Consider the following 24035-nt stretch of genomic DNA (forward strand, 5'->3'; position numbering starts at 1 on the left):
ATAATCAATTTCAGCCCTTAGATCAACCTAATTAAATCCCCGTTCTATTTTAGACGAAAATTTTCAAATTAGAAAGACTCACTATTATCTTTTTCTTTCATAGGGCTACCAAAAATTTACAAAAAATCTCCACAAATCATAATGGCCTAGCCTACGGGTATTTTGTGATGAGTAGTCCTGAAGGGCTCACTATTGACATTTGTAGGGCCGATTAATTAAAAAACATTAAAAAAACTTCATAAATCATCATCTCAATCAAATTTCTTTTCTTGAATCATTTTTACTGAATTATGGAGTGGGTCATGAGCATTGCATGCATGACTTCACCCTGGGTTGGAAATCATGGACCTTTGATTGTAGGCTTGTTCTTTCATATTTCACATATCGATGCACGATAATCAACCATCTTAGGCCCTGTTCGTTTGAGATTGTGGCAGCCTATTATAGCACCCAATTGTGATTATTTGAATCAAAATTACATTAATTTTGAGTCCAATAATCACAATTGGCTGCTACAATCAGCTGCCACAATCCCAAACGCACAGGGCCTTATAAATGTTTAAGCAATGATATTGTTAATTTTTGAAGGTTACATTACCAAGCATAAATGGTAAATCATCAATATTGAATTTTCCTTCAAGTTCTAGTTTGCCACCCAATAGTTAAAAATCAATTCTTTTGTTCACTTCTTTTTTTCCATCCGTGTGAAAATCTCCCATCATACTCTAATGGTTGGAGTTTGATTTCGTAAAGAATATGTTTTAGATTGGATCAAATTATTCTAATATAGAAAATCAAAATTTATGAAAGATATAAAACTTACTTCCTTGAATACCGTTTCGTCAAAAAACGTACTTGATTAGGAATAATCTATTTCATGAGATCTGTTTTAAAAAATAGCACTTGAATTGAGTTTATCTTCATTCTCTTATTCACATTCATTCCACCTTCTAAGTTTCTTCTCAATAATATCATAGATGAGAGCACCTTCAATTTCATGGAGTTCATCTTCATGTTTTCGATTATTTTTCTGAGACTAAATCATACTTTTTAAAAAGTACACTATAGGCTTGGAACCCAATGTTGATTGAACATCATCCTTCCCATTCTAAATATTTTCAATTCCAATTTTTTTATCTTCTTCCATGGTCTTTTGCATATTAAGAAGACAAACCACCATCTTTAGAAGATTTAGGTTTAAAATCTTCCTCATTGGAAAAAGTGGTATTTTTCTCCACCTTTCACCAAAAATAATTTGTTTCACTCTCCTATGAGCTACAGCTCTTGTGTTTCACTCTCTCCAATGAGCTACAACTCTTGTGTCTCACTCTCTCCTATGAGTTACAACTCGATCATACTGTCATGGTCTCTCAAGCAATTGGTAACAATCATCCATCGAGTTGGGGTTCTTTGTAATGATGTTATGGTCTGGCATGAAATGCAGGCAGCACAATTTGTCTTCCCATTTTCTTCTTTTGAAGTTGTTTTTCTCTAGTTTGGCGGTTTGGCCTCATTGTCAGTTTTCTTTTTAACTGAAGCAGTTGCTCAATAGATATAATGTAATAATAAATCACCCACCAAGCAATATGCGGCATGCATTCTTTGAGATATGTGACATGCATCCATCAAGACTACCATCATGTCTCACTTCCTCTTAGTGCTTGAGCCTGATATAAAGAAAAAACTAAGAGCAAGTGGTAACATGTACCTACCTTGTTGGTTTTCCTTTTAATTGAAGCATAAATATAATTTAATAATAAATTACCCACCAAGCAATATGCGGCATGTATTCTTTGAGATTTGTGACATGCATCCATCATGACTACATCATGTGACACTTTCTCTTTGTGCTAGGGTCCAATAGGAAAAAAAACTAGAACGAGTGCTAACATGTACCTAGTGTCCAATTCTCTCCCTTCTTCCCTTTCTCAACATAGACGCCAATTTTCTCTTCTCATCCTTCTATATGTTGTTTTCTGCTACTTAAGAAGCATAAACACATATCGCAATCTTCGTCTATTAGACGTAGTAAGAGGCATTGCATAGTGGAGTAAAAAGAAGAAAAGTGCCATCCCAAAAACTCAATAATCACAACCAACTTAAGCTATGGTTTTGTGAAATCGTAACCCAAAGAGCGTAGAGAATAGTAGAATAATAGTTAAAACGTCCAAAAATCCCCTTTACCACTTCTCATGTCGACATGTATATGAGAAAATACTATTTCAAAAGGACTCCAACCGCTAACAATTACTAATTCAAAAGGAATCCTAATCACTAACAATTACTAAAATATAGGAACTCCAAACCTCTTATAAAAAGACAATAACTACCAAAGATAAAACTCCCAATATATATATATATATATATATATTCTGGCTAAAGATAATAATAACAAAATCCTTCAACTGAATCAGTTTCCTAAAACCCCTCCTTGACTTAGTTTTCGGGATAGTATGCACAAGGTTCCTAAGAGATGCGGCTGCATCATACTCCCCTAGTTGAGAAAGACTCCTCGAAGCCGAATGATCATCACCACAATATGCCTCCAAATCAGTCACATTGAAAGTTGCGGAAACTCCCATGTCGCCAGGTAGATCAACTATATAAATATTCTCACTAATGCCCTCGAGTACATGAAACAGTCCATCGGCTCGGTCTTCCAACGTGCCATGTTTACTCCTTGAAAAATTCTCATTCTGCATATTGATCGAAGGAAAGTCTCCTTTAAATTTCACATGTTTTGTAATCTTATTGGCCAATTCTTTGTATTTTCTATGATACTCTTGAATCAATCCCTTATTTTCTTTTGGTTCTTCAAAAAAATCGGTCATGGGTAGAAAGTTACTCCCCTCCCCTTTTGAAGGCTTAGGAATACTTTCCATCTTAGATGGACCCACAATCACTTTCATGACATCCTTAACAGAGATGTAAGTATTATTGTACCCATCATGGGTAGTTTTTCGATCATATTGCCACGGTCGACCCAACAACAAGTGGCAAGCATCCATCAGCACCACATCACATCATTGAGAATCTTGATAGTGTTAACCGATAGAAAAGCAAACCAACCAACGTTGATTAACAAGTACCTCGTTTCCTTGTAAGTTGTAGGCCTCCTCTCAATCTTGAGGTTGAGTTTGTCGACGATCTCTTGTACCACGACGTTCCTGCAACTCTCATTACAATGATGAGATTGCCAATCTTACCATTTGACGTACATCTTGTATGGTAAATATTATTGTTGAGAGTTGAGAAAGAAAGAGTGAGTTAGGGTATTCTCCCCCTCACTAAAGTATTTATATAAAAGGAAGGTAAATGACAACTATGCCCTTAGGCTTACACATACACACAGATACACTTATAACACTCCCCCTCAAGCTGGAATGTAAATATTGAGCATTCCAAGCTTGGAACAAATATCAGTAATACTAGCTTTGCTTAGGGGTTTGGTGAGGACATTAGCAAGTTGGTCAATGGACCGAGTGAAAGTGGTGCATATCTCTCTCTGCTGGATCCTGTGGCGTATGAAGTGACAGTCAACTTCTATGTGCTTTGTACGCTCATGGAAGACAGGATTGGTAGCAATGTGAATAGCAGCATTGTTGTCACAGTATAGATGAGCTGGGGATGATGTGGGAAAACCAATCTCAGTCAGAAGAGATCGTAGCCAGATAAACTCACTACTAGTATGGGACAAGGCTCGATACTCGGCCTCAGCACTAGATAAACTCACTAGCCAGATAGACTCAGACTTGGTGACAACATTATGTTTCTTGCTCCGCCAGGACACTAAGTTACCTCCCACAAAGGTACAGTAACCAATGGTGGAACGTCAATCGGCTGGAGAGCCAGCCCAGTCAGCATCACTATATCCTTCCACCCTCTGGTGGCCATGTCGCTTGAAAAGCAACCCTCTCCCTGGGGCGCCTTTCAAATAGCGAAGAATCTGAGTCACAACAGCCAAATGGGATGTACGGGGAGCACTCATGAACTGGCTAACAACTCCCATAGCATAAGAAATATCAGGCCTGGTCACGGTGTGGTATATGAGCTTCCCCCAAGTCTTAAGTATCTACCAGGGTCATGCAACAAGTCACCTTCGTCTGGGTGGAGCTTAGTATTGGGGTCTATGGGGGTAGTGGCGGGTTTCATACCCGACGATCCTGTCTCATCTAGAAGATCCAATACATACTTCCTCTATGAGAGGGAGAGGCTAGTACCAGAGTAAGCTACCTCAATTTCTAGAAAATATCGTAGGCGGCCTAGATCTTTTGTGGAGAACTCTTTTTGAAGAAAGGTCTTCAATTGTTGTATACCAACTGTGTCACTCCCTATGATAATAATGTCATCCACATACACTTTCAGAAGAACATGCCATGCACCTGTCTGGTGACTGAAGACTGAATGGTCAAGTGCACAATGTCTCATGCCATACCTCATGAGAGCCTCACTAAATCGTCCAAACCATGCTCGAGGGGATTGTTTGAGGCCATATAATGATTTGCGCAATCTACATACGGAGGAGGACTCCCCCTGAGCAACATAACCAGGAGGTTGCTCCATATACACTTCCTCAGCTAAATCTCCATGGAGGAAGGCATTTTTGACATCTAGCTGGTACAAGGGCCAGCCATGGTTGACAGCAAGAGAAATAAAAACACGCACTGAGGGAATCTTGGCAACAGGAGAGGTCTCATGGTAGTCAATCTCATATGTCTATGTCTACCCTTTGGCAACTAAGCGCGCCTTAAGACGCTCAACCGTCCCATTTGGAAAATACTTGATGGCATAAACCCATCGACAACCAACAGGGTGAGCACCAGGAGGAGGGGAGACAATGTCCGAAGTGTGGTTGGCTTGAACTTGAAGAGCAGCCATTTCGTTGTCCATAGCAGCACGCCACCCAGGGTAAGGGTTTCCTGCACAGACTTAGGCAAGGAAACAGTAGACAACGAGGAGGCAAAAGTACGAAATGAAGGAGGAAGATGATCATAAGAAACATAAGAAGAAATGGGATGAGCAGTAGTACGTGAATGAGTGCGTGAAGCAATAGGAGCATCAACTACTAAATCAGAAAGAGAAGAAGGTACCTGAGAGGTAGAGGCCGGTATCTCCGGCTGAAGGGAAGTCGCCTCAGGAGGAGGAGGAGGCCCTGCTTGCTGACGCCACTGATAGACTTTCTTAGTAGCCGGCAAAGGTGGAACCGCCGAACTAGGAGGAGGAGAGTCTAAGACAGGAGATGAAACAGAGACATCTGAGGTAGGAGGAGGATCAGAGACCGGGTTAGGAAGACTCGGGGAAGGAAGAGGCAGACATAAAGGAGATGAAGGAGGACCGTGCACAGGAGTAGAAGAGAAGAAAGGAATAGACTCAAAAAAGGAAACATAAGCTGAAATGAAGAGGCGACAAAGTCGGGGGCTGTAACACTTGTATCTTTTCTGGGTACTAGAGTATCCCAAAAAGACACAACGTTCAGCCCGGGGGTCTAACTTATCCAAACCTAGGGTAAGGTTGTGAACAAAGGAGACACAACCAAAGACTCGTGGGGTGAGAGGAAATGAGTCACCTTGAGGGTGGAGAATAGAGAAAGGAGAATGACCATCCAAAATGGAAGAGGGAAGCCGGTTTGCTAAAAAAGAAGATGTAAGGATTGCGTCACTCCAATACAATTTAGGGACATGCATCTGGAAGAGCATGGTGCGACCCATATCAAGAAGGTATCGTAACTTCCTCTCAGCTACACCGTTTTGCTGGGAGGTATAAGCGCACGAGGTCTTGTGGATAATGCCATGAGAGGGAAAGAAATCCTGAAAGGCATGTGAGGTATTCTCAAGCATTATCTGTGAGCAAACATTTAAGAGGACAAGAATATTGAGTAACAATCTCAGCATAAAAGGTGCGAAAGGCAGAAACACTTCAAATCTATCTTTTAACAAATACAACCATGTCATCCTGGAATAATCATCCACAAAAATAACAAAGTATCTATAACCAGCAAGAGAGGTGGTCCTCGAGGGACCCCATACATCAGAATGAAGTCAAAAATACTAGAAACACGAATTAACAGCCCTAGGTGGAAACGCCACACGATGATGTTTCCTGAGTTCACATGACTCGCACTGAAAGGGCTGAAGCGGGGAAGATATAACCGAGGTCTGCTGGAGTCGCTGTAGAGAAGGATGACCAAGACAGCAATGCCATTGATAGGCGTCTACAGAATTGTGCAAAATGGTAGGCTGCGGTGTACACTAAAGATGATAGAGCCCATCCACCTCACATCCCGAGCCAATCGTCCTTTCAGTCGAGAGATCCTGAAACAAACAGTAAGAGGGGAAAATGAGACAGAGCAATTAAGACCTTTAGTAATCTAACTAAGAGGCAAGAGATTAAAGAGGGACTTGGGAACACAGAGAACATAGGATAATGTAAAGCCCTTGTGGGGGGGCTAAGAGACCCAATACCAGAAATGGGAGCCTTAGTCCCATCAGCAAGAGTAACAGACTGAGAAAGAGAGGGAAAAGAACGAAAAGAAGAGAGAGGATAAATTACCAGTGAGATGATTGGAGGCCCCAGAATCAATAATCCAGGGACTCGACCTAGAAAGAAGAGTAGTAGGTGAGCTACCTGGATGTGCATAACCAGTTGTGGGTGGATGGCTGCTAAGGTGTAGACGCTGGAGCTCCTCATAGTCTGTCATGGAGATGGTCATAGTATCAGGCTGAGCGGGTGTTGGGACACTGCCAAGAATGGAGGGAGAAGCGGATGCATCAACAGGATCAACAGTAGTCAGATGGGCCTCTCGGGGAGGGCGAAGCTCTGGATGAAGTGCGTAGCAGATGTCAACATGATGGCCCTCCCGACGACAATGAGTGCAGTAAGATCGGCCCCGTCCACTAGAACCTCGACCAGGAACAAAACCACGGCCACCGCTACCACGACCGCCACAACCTCTACCACGGCCACCGCCACGCTCAGAGCATTAACCACTGTCATAGGCAGCTAGGGCGGAGCTCTCTGTAGTAAGAACAGTGGAAGAACCACCAAGGGCACACTGATGGGCTCGTGAATAGATCTCAGTAAGAGAGGGGAGAGATCCCGAGCCAAGTAAATGCTGACGAAATGGTAAGAAATCGGGCCCCAAGGAGTGAAGGTAGTGAATAGCTCTGAGTTGGTCCCGCTGATGCTCAAGGACCGTAATATCCGAGGTGAGAGGCATGAAGGCATCCAACTGTTGGCAAAGAAAAGCAAAGCGACTGTAGTGGGTGGAGAGAGTCGTCTCCGCGCTCAAAGCGAATCCACTCAGAATATGTGGAGAAGATCCGGGTGAGGTTTTCCACCCCAGAGTAAATGAGAGCGGTGTGATCCCAGATGGCCTTGGCCGAGGGCTCGCTCATCAGTGGCCGTGAAACAAAAGTTATCATACTCTGCCAGAGGAGTGAGCGGATCATATCATCATCCTGGCACCAATGCTCATAAGTCGGATCCGAAGAGAGGAGGGCCGCGCTCAATAATGGATATCCGACCCTTGGCCATAAGAAAGATCTCAACAGATGTTCGCCAACTGAGGTAATTAGAGCCATCTAATTTCTCACAGGTCATCTGAGGCAAAGACTGCTCTAAGGATGGAGAATTAGAGGGAGTGTAGCTAGAAGAAGGTGCTGAGGAACTAGGGGAGGTACTAACAGTAGGAGAGGAGCTGATAAGAAGATCCGTACTCGCAAGAGGCGCCATGAAAGAAGGCTAGAGATGGACTCGCGGCCAAGCCGTCAAGTAAAAGAGGATGAGATAGATCACAGGGTGAGATAGGCGTAGTGACCGCGGCCTCGATAGATAGACATAGGAGAAGAATAGCGAGGAGCACTAATAAACATAGAGGGAGAGGTGCTCGGAATCAACGGCGGAGCCTTGGAGAGAGAGAAATAGGTTACCACAAGGAATTTAGGCCATGAGAATGAAGAAAAAAAGGAAGAAGGAAAGGGTTTGTGGAGAAAAGTGAAGGACAAGGGGATTAAGAGATTTAAAGAGAAGGAGATAGAGGAGAGGAGAAACCAAGGAGCAAGGAAGCCAAATGGAAAGAAAAGACAAGGAGAAGGGAGGAGATTGGGGTGTGGAGGGTTGGATGAGTGGGGAAGAGGCGGGGGGTTGAGGGAAGGGGGCTATAGTGGGTTTAGAAGGGTGGGGGAGGGGCGGGAGTTGCAGAGGGGAGGGGTGGGGTTTGCAGAAGAGGCGGGAGTTAGGTGAGGGGCTGGAGTTGGGGAAGGTGAGGGAAGGGGCGGAAGTTGGGTGAGGGGAGGGGAGGGAGTTGGGGGAAGGTGAGGAGAAGAAGAAGAAGAAAAAAAAAAAATAGAAGTGGAGGTTTTAGGGTTATGACAAGAGAAGAAGAAGAAGAGAAGAAATCAAGGGTGGTCCCTAGGCATTTATGCCCTAGGGCTATGAGACCATGTTGAGAGTGGAGAAAGAAAGAAAGAGTGAGTTCGGGTATTCTCCCCCTCACTAATGTATATATATAAAAGGAAGGTACAGTGACCACTATGCCCTTAGGCTTACACATACAAACAAATACACTTCTAACAATTATGCTGCAAACAAATAGTATTTTCTTTAATTTTGGTTGTATTCATAGTACGCCGACTATCCAATGCCTCGCCACGATTGCTCCAAGTGATCTTGTCACCCTCATCATCATTGTAGTCATCAAAATGTTGTTGTTCATCTAGAACCTTCGATTCGACCAACTCGTCAAATTCTTTGACCACATTTAAATGTGGTTGTTCATCTAGAACCTTTATGCACTTCTAACAATTATGCTGCAAACAAATGGGATTTTCTTTAATTTTGGTTGTATTTGTTAAAAGTATAAAAGATAAATAATGCCTTTCTCCAAGTGCCACGTGTTTGCCAAGTGGGCCACACGTGCGGGGGAGTGTTAAAGTATAAAAGATAAATAATGCCTTTCTCCAACAGCTTAAGCTATTACAGAAGTTGGTAAGTTAACAGTATTCATAGTTGCTAGGCTTAACTCCTTAATTCTTCAACTTCATTGAATTGGTGATCTTGATGATGAGCCTCTATCCGAACACCTCGATCACGCCCACGATGGTTAACCATGGTAGTCGCCTCTTCATAAAAACACCAACGATCAACAAGACAACAAGTGTACTGATACCCCTAATTAGTAGAGCAGAAAGAAGAAAAATGGCACCCCAAAAACTCAATAATCACAACCAACTTAAGCTTACAGTTTTGTGAAACCCTAACCCAAAGAAAGTAGAGAGTAGTAGAATAATAGTTAAAACGTCCAAAAATCCCCTATAGCACTTCTCACGTCCACACACACACACACACACGCACGCACGCACTAAAATATATGAATTCCAAACCTTTTGCAAAAGAGACTCTAACTACCAAATATAAACAGATAAACTCCTAATATATATCTTGGAATTCTATAATTAAATTCTTGCTAAGGATAATAATAACAAAATCCTTCAATTGCATCGGTTTCTTAAAATCCCTCCTAGACTTACTTTTCAAGATGCACAAGGTTCCTAAGAGATGCGGCTGCATCATTGCAGGTCCCACTCTATACTGCAATTGGACTCTTTGTTTTGTACTATATACTACTCATATAAATTATAAATGCATTTGCAGACCTGGGGCTACCTCAGTGATGATGAATATTGTCTCAAAGAGAGTGATCATATAATGTGGCCAGAAGGCACTCTTCACCAATTTCAGTTTATTTTATTTTATTCTTCCAAATGGAAAAATCTGGAAAGAAATAAATAAATTTCTATTTTTTTCTAAAATTTAGCATTCCTACATCATTCTGTAGTTAATTTTGATGCTGCCTTATCCTCTGAACTTTTTGTCACTATTAGCACTTTCTAAAGTTTACCTTTGCCCGGAGACTAGCATTCATGATGGCTCATCCTGCTTTCAATTCTTAGAGTTAGTGAGACTCTTCACATATTGGCCAGCCATAGTAGTAGCTAAAAATCAAATTTATGTACACTTGTTGGCCCCGTTGAGATGTAATTTTATAGGGGGGGAACTATACAGCACCGCCATTGCTCAAATATAATCTATTCTAAGTAATAGAATAGCTACCTTGAATCTAGACTAGAGCTCAATCAATGAGCTTAATTCTTACTCTGTTTTATAAATATGCAGGATGATCTTTCTGTTGTCAACCATTGGCTTGTAAACGGGATGCATTATGCGCAAACAAGGTATGGGTGAGCTATATTGAATTTTAGTAATGACAATAAAAGCAACAATGGTGATGGCGATATTAATAATAAATACATCCAACAAATGAAAAGAACAGATATCTGCACGCATTTGATAATTACACTCCTCTCTTTATTTAACACTTTTCTAATTTGCCGTTAAATGCTTCGTGATTACTAAAACTATCAACTGCCAATTGGGAAAGTGTATAATATAAAGAGTGCCTATTGTCAACCATGGTGTGAAGACATAATTTCCCAAAGAAAGCAGAGAAAAGAATCTACCCAAAAAAGATGTTAATAATTAATATAAACTGTAAAATATGAAAACTGTTGAAAAATATTAAAGTCCAACAGGATCTCCCACTAACCCCTACGGAGCTAGGGACATACCCATGATGATAGGTTAACCAAATTTGACTGCGGAAGCACTAATAATGGATATTGTAGGATAAAACTTTCCAAACGAAGGCCGAACGGAAATTGGCCCCCGAGTGCAAGGGCAGAAGGGGGCTTGAGTGCAAGAGCCACCCGTCGAGCAGGGATTAAAGTCGGCCTTAGTGATCCCATAAGCTGAGGAGCAAAAGGAGGAATCCAACCGAATAGAGCCTCATGTCTGATTAGCTAGTTCGTGAGGCAATAGCTTGCCAAGTCGATGTGCAGTAAGAACGGTGCAGTTAATTTGGCAGTCAAATTTAACTTTTCGAGCGTCTCAAACATAGCTGTATAACTATGTATTAAAAATACAACCTAAAACTGTATATTTAGAATTATTAACACTCTACACCATCTAGCTATTCCTTCTCAACAGTAGCTACCTATGATCTTGCACTAACAGGGAATCTTAATGCTCCATATTATGAATGAAATAGAAGAAGACAAGATGTTTTTTTTTTAATGGTGAAACTTGCATTAAAGAAAAGGAGAAGACCGAGATGGTCGAAACTCCAAATTACCAGAAACGAAATACAAGACCAAGAAAAGGAAACATAAAGAACAATAATGGAGGAAGGAAATCAAACATTTCCAAACTCACCCGCTCCACTCCTTGGAATCCAACCTCTGAGAGTCGCCCAACAAAAGGAAGAACTATGATACATAGATACTCTTTTACACCCAATGTATCATGCTCGATATTATATTTTACTCATGTCAGATACATGGATCCTTAAAATCCATGTTATATGGATTCTTCTAAATGGACGAAGTACCCATGTCGGACACGTCTCTGATTCCAGTACTACAGTATTCGTTGAGACACTTCTAAATCTAAATCTCCTGTCTTTTTTTTATTTCCTGAATACTACCCAAACTTTACAATTACCACGTGTTTTGAGTTCTACGCATACTAATAGTAAGTTTCTTAAATGAAACTAAGAATACAGTATATCTACTTAACCTATTAAAATGTTCAATATATTACTTGTTATAAGCATATTATTATGTAAAAAATTACAAGTTAAGACTTGATTGAAATATTTTGCTGTATCCACAAATCGTTCTTTTTGAGTTTTGATGTATCCGTCACTCGATAGCCGTGTCAAATCCCAAAACCCTTATATAATGTTATCATTCATCCTAAAAGGTGAGAACATACATGTCTTGCAGTGAGGAATGGCTGAAAAGAATGGACCAGAACATGGCTTCCATAAAGCCAATAATGGAATCGACTTATGGCAAGGATTCAGCCACCAAATGGGTAGCCTATTGGCGAACGTTCTTCATTTCAGTTGCAGAGCTGTTCGGATACAATCGTGGAGAAGAATGGATGGTCACACATTTCCTATTCAAAAAGAAATAAGATAATGCCTTGGTGAAGGTGACCCTTTTGTGGTTGGTACTTTCTGGGTTCTTTATCTTGTTCTTTATGTGCCTTGTTCCTGCTACGTGAATAGATGTATTTTCTCTCTGTTTCTGTTCTCTCTATTGATGCTGCTGATAAATTTCTGGGTGGAGTGTTTGGAAGGATACTTTCTTTTCCATCTCTAATCGAGGTCTTATTACTCCAATTGGTGCAAGAAAGTAATTGGATGGGACTAATCCTGTGAAATTATTTGCAATCCTACATGGAAATGAAAGTGAGAAAAGAGTGAAGTGTAAGGTCTTTAGTTGTTTAGTAGCTGATGGTGCATTTGGTTAGATGGAAATGGGGAGTAGAAGTTCAAAGTACATATTTGGGACACAATGCACAATTTGGGACCCACATGTGGTCATCCTCACACCTGCTAGTGTGGGACTCCAAAATTTCAGTTTTTTTCTTGTGAGATTTTCAAATAATTTATCTGAAATTGATGAATTTTCATCAAATTTGCATTAAAATCAGAATATAGCTATTTAACCTTAGCAGGTTAGCATCATTTCCGTTTCTGAAATATCATTCCACGGATTGATCTAGAATTATAAAAGAAAAGGGCAATGTTACACTTTATTAAAAGTACGGTATGGCCCGTACCATAGGATGATCCAAACCGTCCATTAGTTGGGCCACAACTTAAATAGCTTGTGCCCTAAAAATCATTTCCATAATTTGATCCTAACCCTCCGATCTGTAGAGGGACTGAATGTTAGAGGGTTGATCCTAACCCTCTATAGATCGGAGGGTTAGGATCAACCTATTGAAATAATTTTTGGGGCACTACCTATTTAGGCTGTGGCCCATCTAATGGACGGTTTGGATAATCCTATGGTGCGGGCCATACTGTACTTTTAGTAAAGTGAGGAGTGCAATCATCAAAATACAGTAGTGCTGATAACAATTCCCAAAAAAAGATTTTTTTTTTTGTCAAAAGACCCAAATGAGCATGCAATAATCCTTCATTCAAATATGACGTTTTCAATGAGATGGATTATTATGGTTCATTTTCAAGAGATAATAGAATTTTACTCACTTTATGGCATAAGAAGTATTTCTATGTGATAGGGGCTTATATGAATCTCCTGTGGAGAAGAATTTCATGTGTGAAACGTATCCGGTTGGCCGTATAGAATAGCTAGTACAATGACATGTCTGCTATGCAATTCTGGTCAACTTTGATGTGTTCTCACTAAGTAAAGGTTCAAATTATAAGATACATTTATTTATGCATAGGAGTTCTAAGTATGATGAGACAAGTTCTTTTTATTTTGAAAATGGTGGGGGATTGTTGGATTTTGATTTTCAAAATCATGATTTAAGAGTCAAAATTGGTTTTGAAAAGGAAAACATTTCTTATAGAAAAACATGCTTTTTTGCAAGAGAGTGAAAAGAGTCCAAAAGTCGTGGGAAAAGATAGTCCCACATTGCTTGTGCACAAAGATGGAGATGGGTTTAAATAGCTTTACTCACTCCTCTTTATTGTTTGTTGCACAATGGGTCTTAGTTAGAAGTGGAACTGCGGGACGGTATAACGAACCGTCCGCGCTCGCGCACGCACTGCGTGGGCAGTCGGCTGTAGGGCGCTAGAATCGCACTCAGATGATTCCAACGGCTAGTGCTGGATCAAGAAAGATCTAGTGCGTAGGATCGTGGCTAGTGGATGGTGTTCGATCGAGTGTGATCTGGACTGCTGGATTGTGTAGATTCAAGTCCAACGTTCCAGAGGCGATTAGGTGCGATCAGAGCCATGGGTTGATGATCTGTCGCGATCTAGCGGCTCTAGGGCACGACAGAGGTTTTGAACCAAGGGTCACTCCAAGATTGATCTGAACCGTAGAGTCGCGATTAGACACGATCTAACAAACAGAATCCAACCCCACTGAAAGGATGCCTAAAAAGGGTGCTTTTCAATGGGAAAAGTCACCAAAAGCTCTATTTAAAGAGCAGAAAATGCCCAGAACAAACGCAATTTAGAATATGGCTTTCCAGACCCAAATTACTAATTCCGTAACTTTTACACTCTTTTTTCACTCTTAAAATTCCTTACAAACTTTTTGTTTACTGGTTTTTTGAAGTTTCTGTCAAGTGCATTGTTGTTCTATAGACACACTCACTTGGGTCTCATATTTGCAAAATTCAAAGGTGATTCTGGTTTGATACCGTTTAGTGCAAAACGTCATCAAACACTTCGTTTGGAACCGGGCTTCATTGTATCTTGGAAGCGAGTTCGTGGTACGCCTTTGCACACGACTCGTGGAGGCGAATATCGTCGTAAGGAAAGCGTTTACGCGCCTTGAAGCAATCTCATTTATATATCCACTGTTTCCATTTTCTACAACAATCTTAAGAGGGTATTCCTGTAGGAGATCTTCATGGCACAGTCAATGAAGTAGATGACATAAGACTTTGTGAAGTTAGAACGCTTCAACAAGGGGAACTTCAAGAGATGGCAAAAGAAGGTTCACTTCATTTTGACCACTCTCCAAGTGGTGTATCTACTCACTAGTCCAAAACCGGCAGAAGTTGAAGATGAGGCGATACAAAAGCCAATAACCTATGATCACCCATGAAGGAAACTCAACTCAGCGTTTGAAGAGATATCAAGTCTTGAGTTCAATGAGCCCAAGTAAATCATATGAAGTGATTGCAAGCACTATATATTATATAAATGCTATTCCAAAGGGAAAGTGCTTGGTTCTTGTAATGTGAAACGAAGGAGGTTGAGCAAATGTGGTCTTAATAGGCTTGTAACATAGTTTTTAGGGTACTAAATTTATAGGGGCACTGTTAAGCCTACCTATGTGAGTGTGGAAGTGGTACCGCTTCCTATAAGACATGGCTAGTCTCTGGAGCACTTATGAAACCGAGATATAGACACATGGCCAATACATGTGTCGGCTTATATGAATCTCATAAGGAGAAGAATTTCTTATGTGTGAAACGTATCCGGTTGGCCGTAAAAAATAGCTAGTTCAATGACATGTCTACTATGCAATTCTGGTCATCTTTGATGTGTTCTCACTAAGTAAAGGTTCAAATTGTAAGATACCTTTATTTATGCATAGGAGTTCCAAGTATAATGAGACAAGTTTTTTTTTGTTTTGGAAATGGTGTGGGATTGTTGGATTTTGATTTTAAAAATCATGATTTAAGAGTCAAAATTGGTGTTTGGAAATTTCTTTCTAAAACTTGTTTTGAAAAAGAAAAACATTTCTTATAGAAAAACTTGCTTTTTTGCAAGAGAGTGAAAAGAGTGCAAAAGTAGTGGGAAAAGATAGTCCCGCATTGCTTGTGTACAAAGATGGAGTTGGGTTTAACTAGCTTTACTCACTCCTCTTTATTGTTTGTTGCACAATGGGTCTTAGCCATAGGTGGAACCGTGGGACGGTATAACGAACCGTCCATGCTCGCGCACGCACTGCGTGGGCAGTGGGCTGTAGGGCGCTAGAATCGCACTCGGATGATTCCAATGGCTAGTGCTGGATAAAGATTGATTTAGTGCGTAGGATCGTGGCTAGTGGATGGTGTCTGAACAAGTGTGATTTGGACCGCTGGATTGTGTACATTCAAGTCCAACGTTCCAGAGGCGATTGGGTGCGATCGGAGCTATGGGTTGATGATCTGTCCCGATCTAGCGGCTCAAATGGAGGGCGGTGGTTTTGAACCATGGGTCACTCCAAGATTGATCTGAACCGTAGAGTCGTGATTATACGCGATCTAACGGAGAGAATCCAACCCCACTGAAAGCATGTATAGAAAGGGTGCTTTTCAACGGGAAAAGTCACCAAAAGCTCTATTTAAAGAGCACAAAACGTCTAGAGCAAACACAATTCTGAATCTGGCTTTGCAAACCCAAATTACTAATTCCTATAACTTTTACACTCTTTTTTCACTCTCAAAATTCCCTACAAACTTTTTGTTTTCTGATTTTTTGAAGTTTCTGTCAAGTGCATTGTTGTTCTGCAGACACAGTCACTTGGGTCTCACATATATGCAAAATTAAAAGGTGATTCTAGTTTGATACCGTTTAGTGCAAAACATCATCAAACACTTCGTTTGGAACCAGGCTTCATTATATATTGGAAGCGAGTTCGCGATACCCCTTTGCACACTACTCCTGGGGGCGAATATCGTCTTAAGGAAAGCGTTTACGCGCCTTGAAGCAATCTCATTTATATATCCACGGTTTTCATTTTCTACAATAATCTTAAGATGGTATTCTTGTTTGAGATCTTCATTGCGCAATCAATGAAGTAGATGACATAAGACTTTGTGAAGTTGGAACGCTTCAACAAGGTGAACTTCAAGAGATGGCAAAAGAAGGTTCACTTCATTTTGACCCCTCTCAAAGTGGTGGATCTACTCACTACTCCAAAACCGGCAGAAGTTGAAGATGAGACGATACGAAAGCCAATAACCTATGATCACCAATGACGGAAACTCAACTCAGCGTTTGAAGAGACATCAAGTCTTGAGTTCAACGAGTCCAAGTACATCATATGGAGTGATTGCAAGTACTATATATTATATAAATGCTATTTCAAAGGGAAAGTGCTTGGAACTTGTAATGTGAAATGAAGGAGGTCGAGTATTTGGGCTCTTAATAGGCTTGTAACATAGTTTTTAGGGTGCTAAATTTACAGGGGCACTCTTAAGCCTACCTATGTGAGTGTGGAAGTGGTGCTGCTTCCTATAAGACATGGCTAGTCTCTAGAGCACTTATGGAACCGAGATACAGACACAGACCAATACATGTGTCGAGAAGAATTTCTTATGTGTGAAACGTATCCAGTTGGCCGTATAGAATAGCTAATTCAATGACATGTCTACTAAGCAATTCTGGTCAACTTTGATGTGTTCTCACTAGGTAAATGTTCAAATCGTAAGATACCTTTATTTATGCTTAGGAGTTCCAAGTATGATGAGACAAGTTTTTTTTTAATTTGAAAATGGTGGATGATTGTTGGATTTTGATTTTCAAAATCATGATTTAAGAGTCAAAATTGGTGTTTGGAAATTTTTTTCTAAAACTTGTTTTGAGAAAGAAAAACATTTCTTATAGAAAAACTTGTTTTTTTGCAAGAGAGTGAAAAGAGTGCAAAAAGTAGTGGGAAAAGATAGTCCCACATTGCTTGTGCACAAAGATGGAGATGGGTTTAAATAGCTTTACTCACTGCTCTTTATTGTTTGTTGCACAATGGGTCTTAGCCATCGGTGGAACCGCGGGATGGTAAAACTAACCGTCCGCGCTCGCGCTCAGGCTGCATTGGTAGTGGGCTGTAGGGTGCTAGAATAGCACTCGAATCATTCCAACGGCTAGTGCTGGATCAAGATAGATCTAGTGCGTAGGATCGTGGCTAGTGGATGGTGTCCGATCGAGTGTGATCTGGGCCGCTGGATTGTGTACAATCAAGTTCAACGTTCCAGAGGCTAATGGGTGCGATCGGAGCCGTGGGTTGATGATCTGTCGCGATCTAGCGGCTTAAGGGGAGGGCGGAGGTTTTGATCCAACGGTCACTCCGAGATTGATCTGAACCGTAGAGTCGCGATTAGACGCGATCTAACGGACATAATCCAACCCCACTGAAAGGATGCCTAGAAAGGGTGCTTTTCAATGGGAAAAGTCACCAAAAGCTCTATATAAAGAGCAGAAACCACCCAGAACAAACACAATTCAGAATCTGCTTTGCAGACCCAAATTACTGATTTGTGTAACTTTTACACTCTTTTTTCACTCTCAAAATTCCCTACAAACTTTTTGTTTACTGGTTTTTGGAAGTTTCTCTCAAGTGCATTGTTGTTCTGCAGACACAGACACTTGGGTCTCACATATTTGCAAAATTCAATGGTAATTTTGGTATGATACCATTTAGTGTAAAACATCATCAAACACTTCGTTTGGAACCAGGCTTCATTGTATCTTGGAAGCGAGTTCGCGGTATCCCTTTACATACTCGTGGGGGTGAATATCGTCTTAAGGAAAGCATTTATGCGGCTTGAGGCAATCTCATTTATATATCCACTGTTTCCATTTTCTACAACAATCTTAAGACGATATTCCTGTTGGAGATCCTCATGGCGCAATCAATGAAGTAGATGACATAAGACTTTGTGAAGTTGGAACACTTAAACAAGGGGAACTTTAAGAGATGGCAAAAGAAGGTTCACTTCATTTTGACCACTCTCAAAGTGGTGTATGTACTCACTACTCCAAAACTGGCAGAAGTTGAAGATGAGACGATACGAAAACCAATAACCTATGATCACCCATGATGGAAACTCAACTCAGCGTTTGAAGAGACATCAAGTCTTGAGTTCAATGAGCCCACGTACATCATATGGAGTGATTGCAAGCACTATATATATTATATAAACGCTATTCCAAAGGGAAAGTGCTTGGTACTACAAATGTGAAACGAAGGAGGTTGAGCATATGGACTCTTAATAGGCTTGTAACATAGTTTTTAGGGTGCTAAATTTACAGGGGCCCTCTTAAGCCTACCTATGTGAGTGTGGAAGTAGTGCCGCTTCCTATAAGACATGGCTAGTCTCTAGAGCACTTATGAAACTGAGATACAGACACATGGCCAATACACGTGTCGGCTTATATGAATCTCCTGAGGAGAAGAATTTCTTATGTGTGAAACGTATCCGGTTGGCCGTATAGAATAGCTCGTTCATTGAGATGTCTACTATGCAATTCTGGTCAACTTTGATGTGTTCTCACTAAGTAAAGGTTCAAATCGTAAGATACATTTATTTATGCATAGGAGTTCCAAGTATGATGAGACAAGTTTTTTTTTTTACTTTGAAAATGGTGGGGGATTGTTGGATTTTGATTTTCAAAATCATGATTTAAGAGTCAAAATTGGTGTTTGGAATTTTTTTTCTAAAACTTGTTTTAAAAAAGAAAAACATTTCTTATAGAAAAACTTGCTTTTTTGCAAGAGAGTGAAAAGAGTGCAAAAGTAGTGGGAAAAGATAGTCCCACATTGCTTGTGCACAAAGATGGAGATGGGTTTAAATAGCTTTACTCACTTCTCTTTATTGTTGTTGCACAATGGGTCTTAGCCACAGGTGGAACCGTAGGACGGTATAACGAACCGTCCGCGCTCGCGCACGCGCTGCGTGGGCAGTGTGCTGTAGGGCGCTAGAATCGCACTCGGATGATTCCAACGACTAGTGCTGGATCAAGATAGATCTGGTGCGTAGGATCGTGGCTAGTGGATGGTGTCCGATCGAGTATGATCTTGACCACTAGATTGTGTACATTCAAGTCCAACGTTCCAGAGGCGATTGGAGCTGTGGGTTGATGATCTGTCGCGATCTAGCTCCTCAAGGGGAGGGCGGAGATTTTAAACCAACGGTCACTCCAAGATTGATCTGAACCGTAGAGTCTCGATTAGACGCGATCTAACAGACATAATCCAACCCCACTGAAAGGATGCATAGAAAGGGCGCTTTTCAATGGGAAAAGTCACCAAAAGCTCTATTGAAAGAGCAGAAAACGCCCAGAACAACCACAATTCAGAATCTGGCTTTGCAGACCCAAATTACTGATTCCTGTAACTTTTACACTCTTTTTTCACACTCAAAATTCCCTACGAACTTTTTGGTTATTGGTTTTTTCAAGTTTCTGTCAAGTGCATTGTTGTTCTGCAGACACAGTCACTTGGGTCTCACATATTTGTAAAATTCAAAGGTGATTCTGGTTTGATACCGTTTAGTGCAAAACATCATTAAACAGTTTGTTTAAAACAGGCTTCATTGTATCTTGGAAGCGAGTTCGCGGTACCCCTTTGCACACTACTCGTGGGGGCGAATATCGTCTTAAGGAAAGCGTTTACGCTTCTTGAAGCAATCTCATTTATATATCCACTGTTTCAATTTTCTACAACAATCTTAAGACGGTATTCCTGTTAGAGATCTTCATGGCGCAATCAATGAAGTACATGACATAAGACTTTGTGAGGTTGGAACGCTTCAACAAAGGGAACTTCAAGAGATGGCAAAAGAAGGTTCACTTCATTTTGACCACTCTCAAATTGGTGTACGTACTCACTACTCCAAAATCGGCAGAAGTTGAAGATGAGACAATACGAAAGCCAATAAACTATGATCACCCATGATGGAAACTCAACTTAGCGTTTGAAGAGACTTCAAGTCTTGAGTTCAATGAGCCCAAGTACATCATATGGAGTGATTGCAAGCACTATATATTATATAAATGGTATTCCAAAGGGAAAGTGCTTGGTACTTGTAATGTGAAAAGAAGGAGGTTGAGCATATGGGCCCTTAATAGGCTTGTAACATTGTTTTTAGGCTGCTAAATTTACAGGGGAGTCTTAAGCCTACCTATGTGAGTGTGGAAGTGGTGCCGCTTCCTATAAGACATGGCTATTTTCTAAAGCACTTATGAAACCGAGATACAAACACATGGCCAATACACGTTTCAGCTTATATGAATCTCCTGGGGAGAAGAATTTCTTGTGTGAAACGTATCCGGTTGGCCGTATAGAATAGCTAGTTCAATGACATGTCTACTATGCAATTCTGGTCAACTTTGATATGTTCTCACTAAGTAAAGGTTCAAATCGTAAGATACCTTTATTTATGCATAGGAGTTCGAAGTATGATGAGACAAGTTTTTTTTATTTTTGAAATGGTGGGGGATTGTTGGTTTTAATTTTCAAAATCGTGATTTCAGAGTCCAAATTGGTGTTTGTAAATTCTTTTCTAAAACTTTTTTTGAAAATGAAAAGCATTTCTTATAGAAAAACTTACTTTTTTTGCAAGAGAGTGAAAAGAGTGCAAACGTGGTGGGAAAAGATAGTCCCACATTGCTTGGGCACAAAGATGGAGATGGATTTAAATAGCTTTACTCACTTCTCTTTATTGTTTGTTGCACAATGGGTCTTAGCCATAGGTGGAACCGCAGGACGGTATAACGTACAGTCCGCACTCGCGCACGCGCGGCGTGGGCAGTAGGGCGCTAGAATCACACTCGGATGATTCCAACGGCTAGTGCCGGATCAAGATAGATCTAGTGCGTAGGATCGTGGCTAGTGGATAGTGTCCGATCGAGTGTGATCCGGACCGCTGGATTGTGTACATTCAAGTCCAACGTTCCAGAGGCGATTGGGTGCGATCGGAGCCGTGGGTTGATGATCTGCTGTGATCTAGGGCTCAAATGGAGGGCGGAGGTTTTGAACTAAGGGTCTCTCCAAGATTGATCTGAACCGTAGAGTCGCGATTATACGCGATCTCACATAAAGAATCCAACCCCACTGAAAGGATGCCTATAAAGGGTGCTTTTCAAAGGAAAAAGTCACCAAAAGCTCTATTTAAAGAGCAGAAAACGCCCAGAACATACACAATTCAGAATCAGGCTTTGCAGTCCCAAATTACTGATTCCAGTAACTTTTACACTCTTTTTTCACTCTCAAAATTCCCTACAAACTTTTTGTTTAATGGTTTTTTGAAGTTTTTGTCTAGTGCATTGTTCTGCAGACAGAGTCACTTGGATCTCACATATTTGGCAAATTCAAAGGTGATTCTGGTTTGATACTGTTCAGTGCAAAACGTCACCAGACACTTCGTTTGGAACCAGGCTTCATTGTATCTTGGAAGCGAGTTCGCGGTACCCCTTTGCACACTACTTGTGGGGGCAAATATCTTCTTAAGGGAAGCGTTTACGCACCTTGTAGCAATCTCATTTATATATCCACTGTTTCCATTTTCTACAACAATCTAAGACGGTATTCTTGTTGGAGATCTTCATAGAGCAATCAACGAAGTAGATGACATATGACTTTGTGAAGTTGGAACGCTTCAACAAGGGGAAGTTCATAAGATGTCAAAGGAAGGTTCACTTCATTTTGACCACTCTCAAAGTGGTGTTTGTACTCACTACTGTGGACCTTGATCCGAAGAGAGAGGTGAGGGACGAGCCCCCAACAGCCTCTGGATCATCCACGTAAAAGGAGAGCTCTACCAAGGAACTCTCGAAATGGATGCCACCCTCATAGCATATTACGAGTGGCTATAAATGAGATACCTCTTGATCCAAGGATAAATCCCTAAACCAAGAGGTACCTAAAATAAACTCAGAGTTGCCATCCATGGATAGGCCATGGAACCCCAAAATCAAATCCTCTGTGCAATGGATAACCAGAAATATATATGGGCTTGTGCCTGATTACGAATGGAGAAGGTCCGAAGAGCACCTCCAATTCGTCCGAGTGCAAGCACTTGGTCTCTTATGCCATTTATTATTAACCCGAAAGAGTTTTGGGCAAAATCATGTGAAATGGGAACAAATATTCCCGAGTGGACGTCTACCTAATCATGCATGACTCGGGGATGAAATAATAAGCACACACAAAATAAAATAATAGATGCGTCACCTAAGCACAGCTAGGTTATGAGTGACATGCCTAACTGATGTGTAAGTTCTGGTGGACAAACACATACATGCTACAGCTAAAGGTATAAGGTCTGAACAAGAAAGTAAGAAAATACAACAAAACATACAATATGATAACACAATAAATCCTAAACTCTAAACATTTTAGCCCGAGTCCTTGGATGGTCTGATGTTCATCCAAAGAAGCTTACGTATCCCCGCCTCCACGAGAATCAGAGCAAAGTAGTTCTTCGCGCCTATTCTAAGCTATGATGCCTAAGACACCTAGACCTCTATCCTAGACTCGATCTAAAAGACCGGACTAGTTATTAAAGTTTGTTGTGCAATTATTTAAATTTCAATAGATTGTGGATTTTAGGACACCCTATATGCCTTAACTAAATGCAGGTTAGCCCTAAGCTAATGCAGGTGGTTCCTACAACCTATGTGTAACTAGGCTGTGTTTCCTAAGGAAAACAAAGGATTGACTAACGCATCCTATTCTAGTAATCAATCGGCGATGTAGATCACCAACTGACCGGACGGAGGCGTTCCTATAACTCTAGGACAAACCTTAACTCTAAAACAAGCACAAACAAGCACACAACAAACAAACATCAGATCAAAATGAAACTCCTAACTCCAAGACTCTCTATCTAGAACAAAGTTCTAACTCTAGAGGAAGATCTTGTTGAAAATAAGGTTTTAAAAGATTTTTGCCTTCAAAAGGTTTGAAAAGGATTTTTATTTACAAAGTTTGGCTGGACTTGGGATATTGATCTCAAGCTGCACTACGTATCTCGTGGAAGAGGATCGAGCCAATGTAGTTCGAAACGAACTTTCCTAATACGCTCCTAAAACTCAACACTTTAGATTTTTTAAGGTTTTTGATCTTTTTGAGTTTTCAAATAATTCCAATGTTTTTTAGATTTTAAAGATTTTCCAATGTTTTTGGATTTTTAAAATGCTTTAGATATTTTTTAGATTTTTAAATATTTTCACCCTTTTGGTCAAAGACCTAAGGGAATACACAAAGCAACACCCTAGGGCCAAACCCTAGGGCTAATAGGGGGAACCCCTAAACCAGATAAACTAATGTCAAAGACAAGGAAATGATCTAAGATCCCAAAAGGCAAAGCTCTAATGAGACTGCTAGTCTCTAAAGAAGAGTGACAACAACACTAAGGAGAAACTCCTAACCGATAATACTAAGGAGATGAGCAAACAAGTCATAGACTATCTAGTAATGCTACCAGAAGGACGAATGGGTTAAGGATTCTCTAATAATACCACCTAAAAAATGAATGAGTCAAAGACTCTATAATAATACTACCAAAATAGGGGCTAATGAGACTAACCAAATCTCCTGGACACAAAAGAGGACTCCAAGTATCCTTATCATTGCCCTTGCAATGATAAACATGGATGAGGCAATTAACAGACCAAGTTGGTCTCCAACTAGTAAGTATACAAGTTGGGATACAAGTTGAAGAAGATTTTACAAACAAGGCAAGCTCCTGCCTCCTATGAGTTTGCCTTCTAC

At 40.6% G+C, this 24035-nt stretch overlaps 1 protein-coding gene across 1 annotated transcript in view; it reads left to right on the forward strand.

Moving 5' to 3' along the window:
• LOC143887612 ((S)-coclaurine N-methyltransferase-like) overlaps nucleotides 1-12241 on the forward strand; it is a 49300-nt gene extending 37059 nt beyond the window's left edge. Inside the window, exons 7-8 of the mRNA XM_077391715.1 lie at nucleotides 10174-10232; nucleotides 11841-12241. Of these exons, the coding sequence (XP_077247830.1) occupies nucleotides 10174-10232; nucleotides 11841-12033 (252 nt within the window). The 3' untranslated portion in view covers nucleotides 12034-12241. The remainder of the gene's footprint in view (nucleotides 1-10173; nucleotides 10233-11840) is intronic.
• Nucleotides 12242-24035: the final 11794 nt, after the last annotated feature.

The sequence above is a fragment of the Tasmannia lanceolata genome, unplaced genomic scaffold (genome assembly GCF_043159265.1).
Source record: "Tasmannia lanceolata isolate RefF3 unplaced genomic scaffold, GAP_Taslan_0.1 ptg000012l, whole genome shotgun sequence".
In the NCBI taxonomy this organism is placed as follows: Eukaryota; Viridiplantae; Streptophyta; class Magnoliopsida; order Canellales; family Winteraceae; genus Tasmannia; species Tasmannia lanceolata.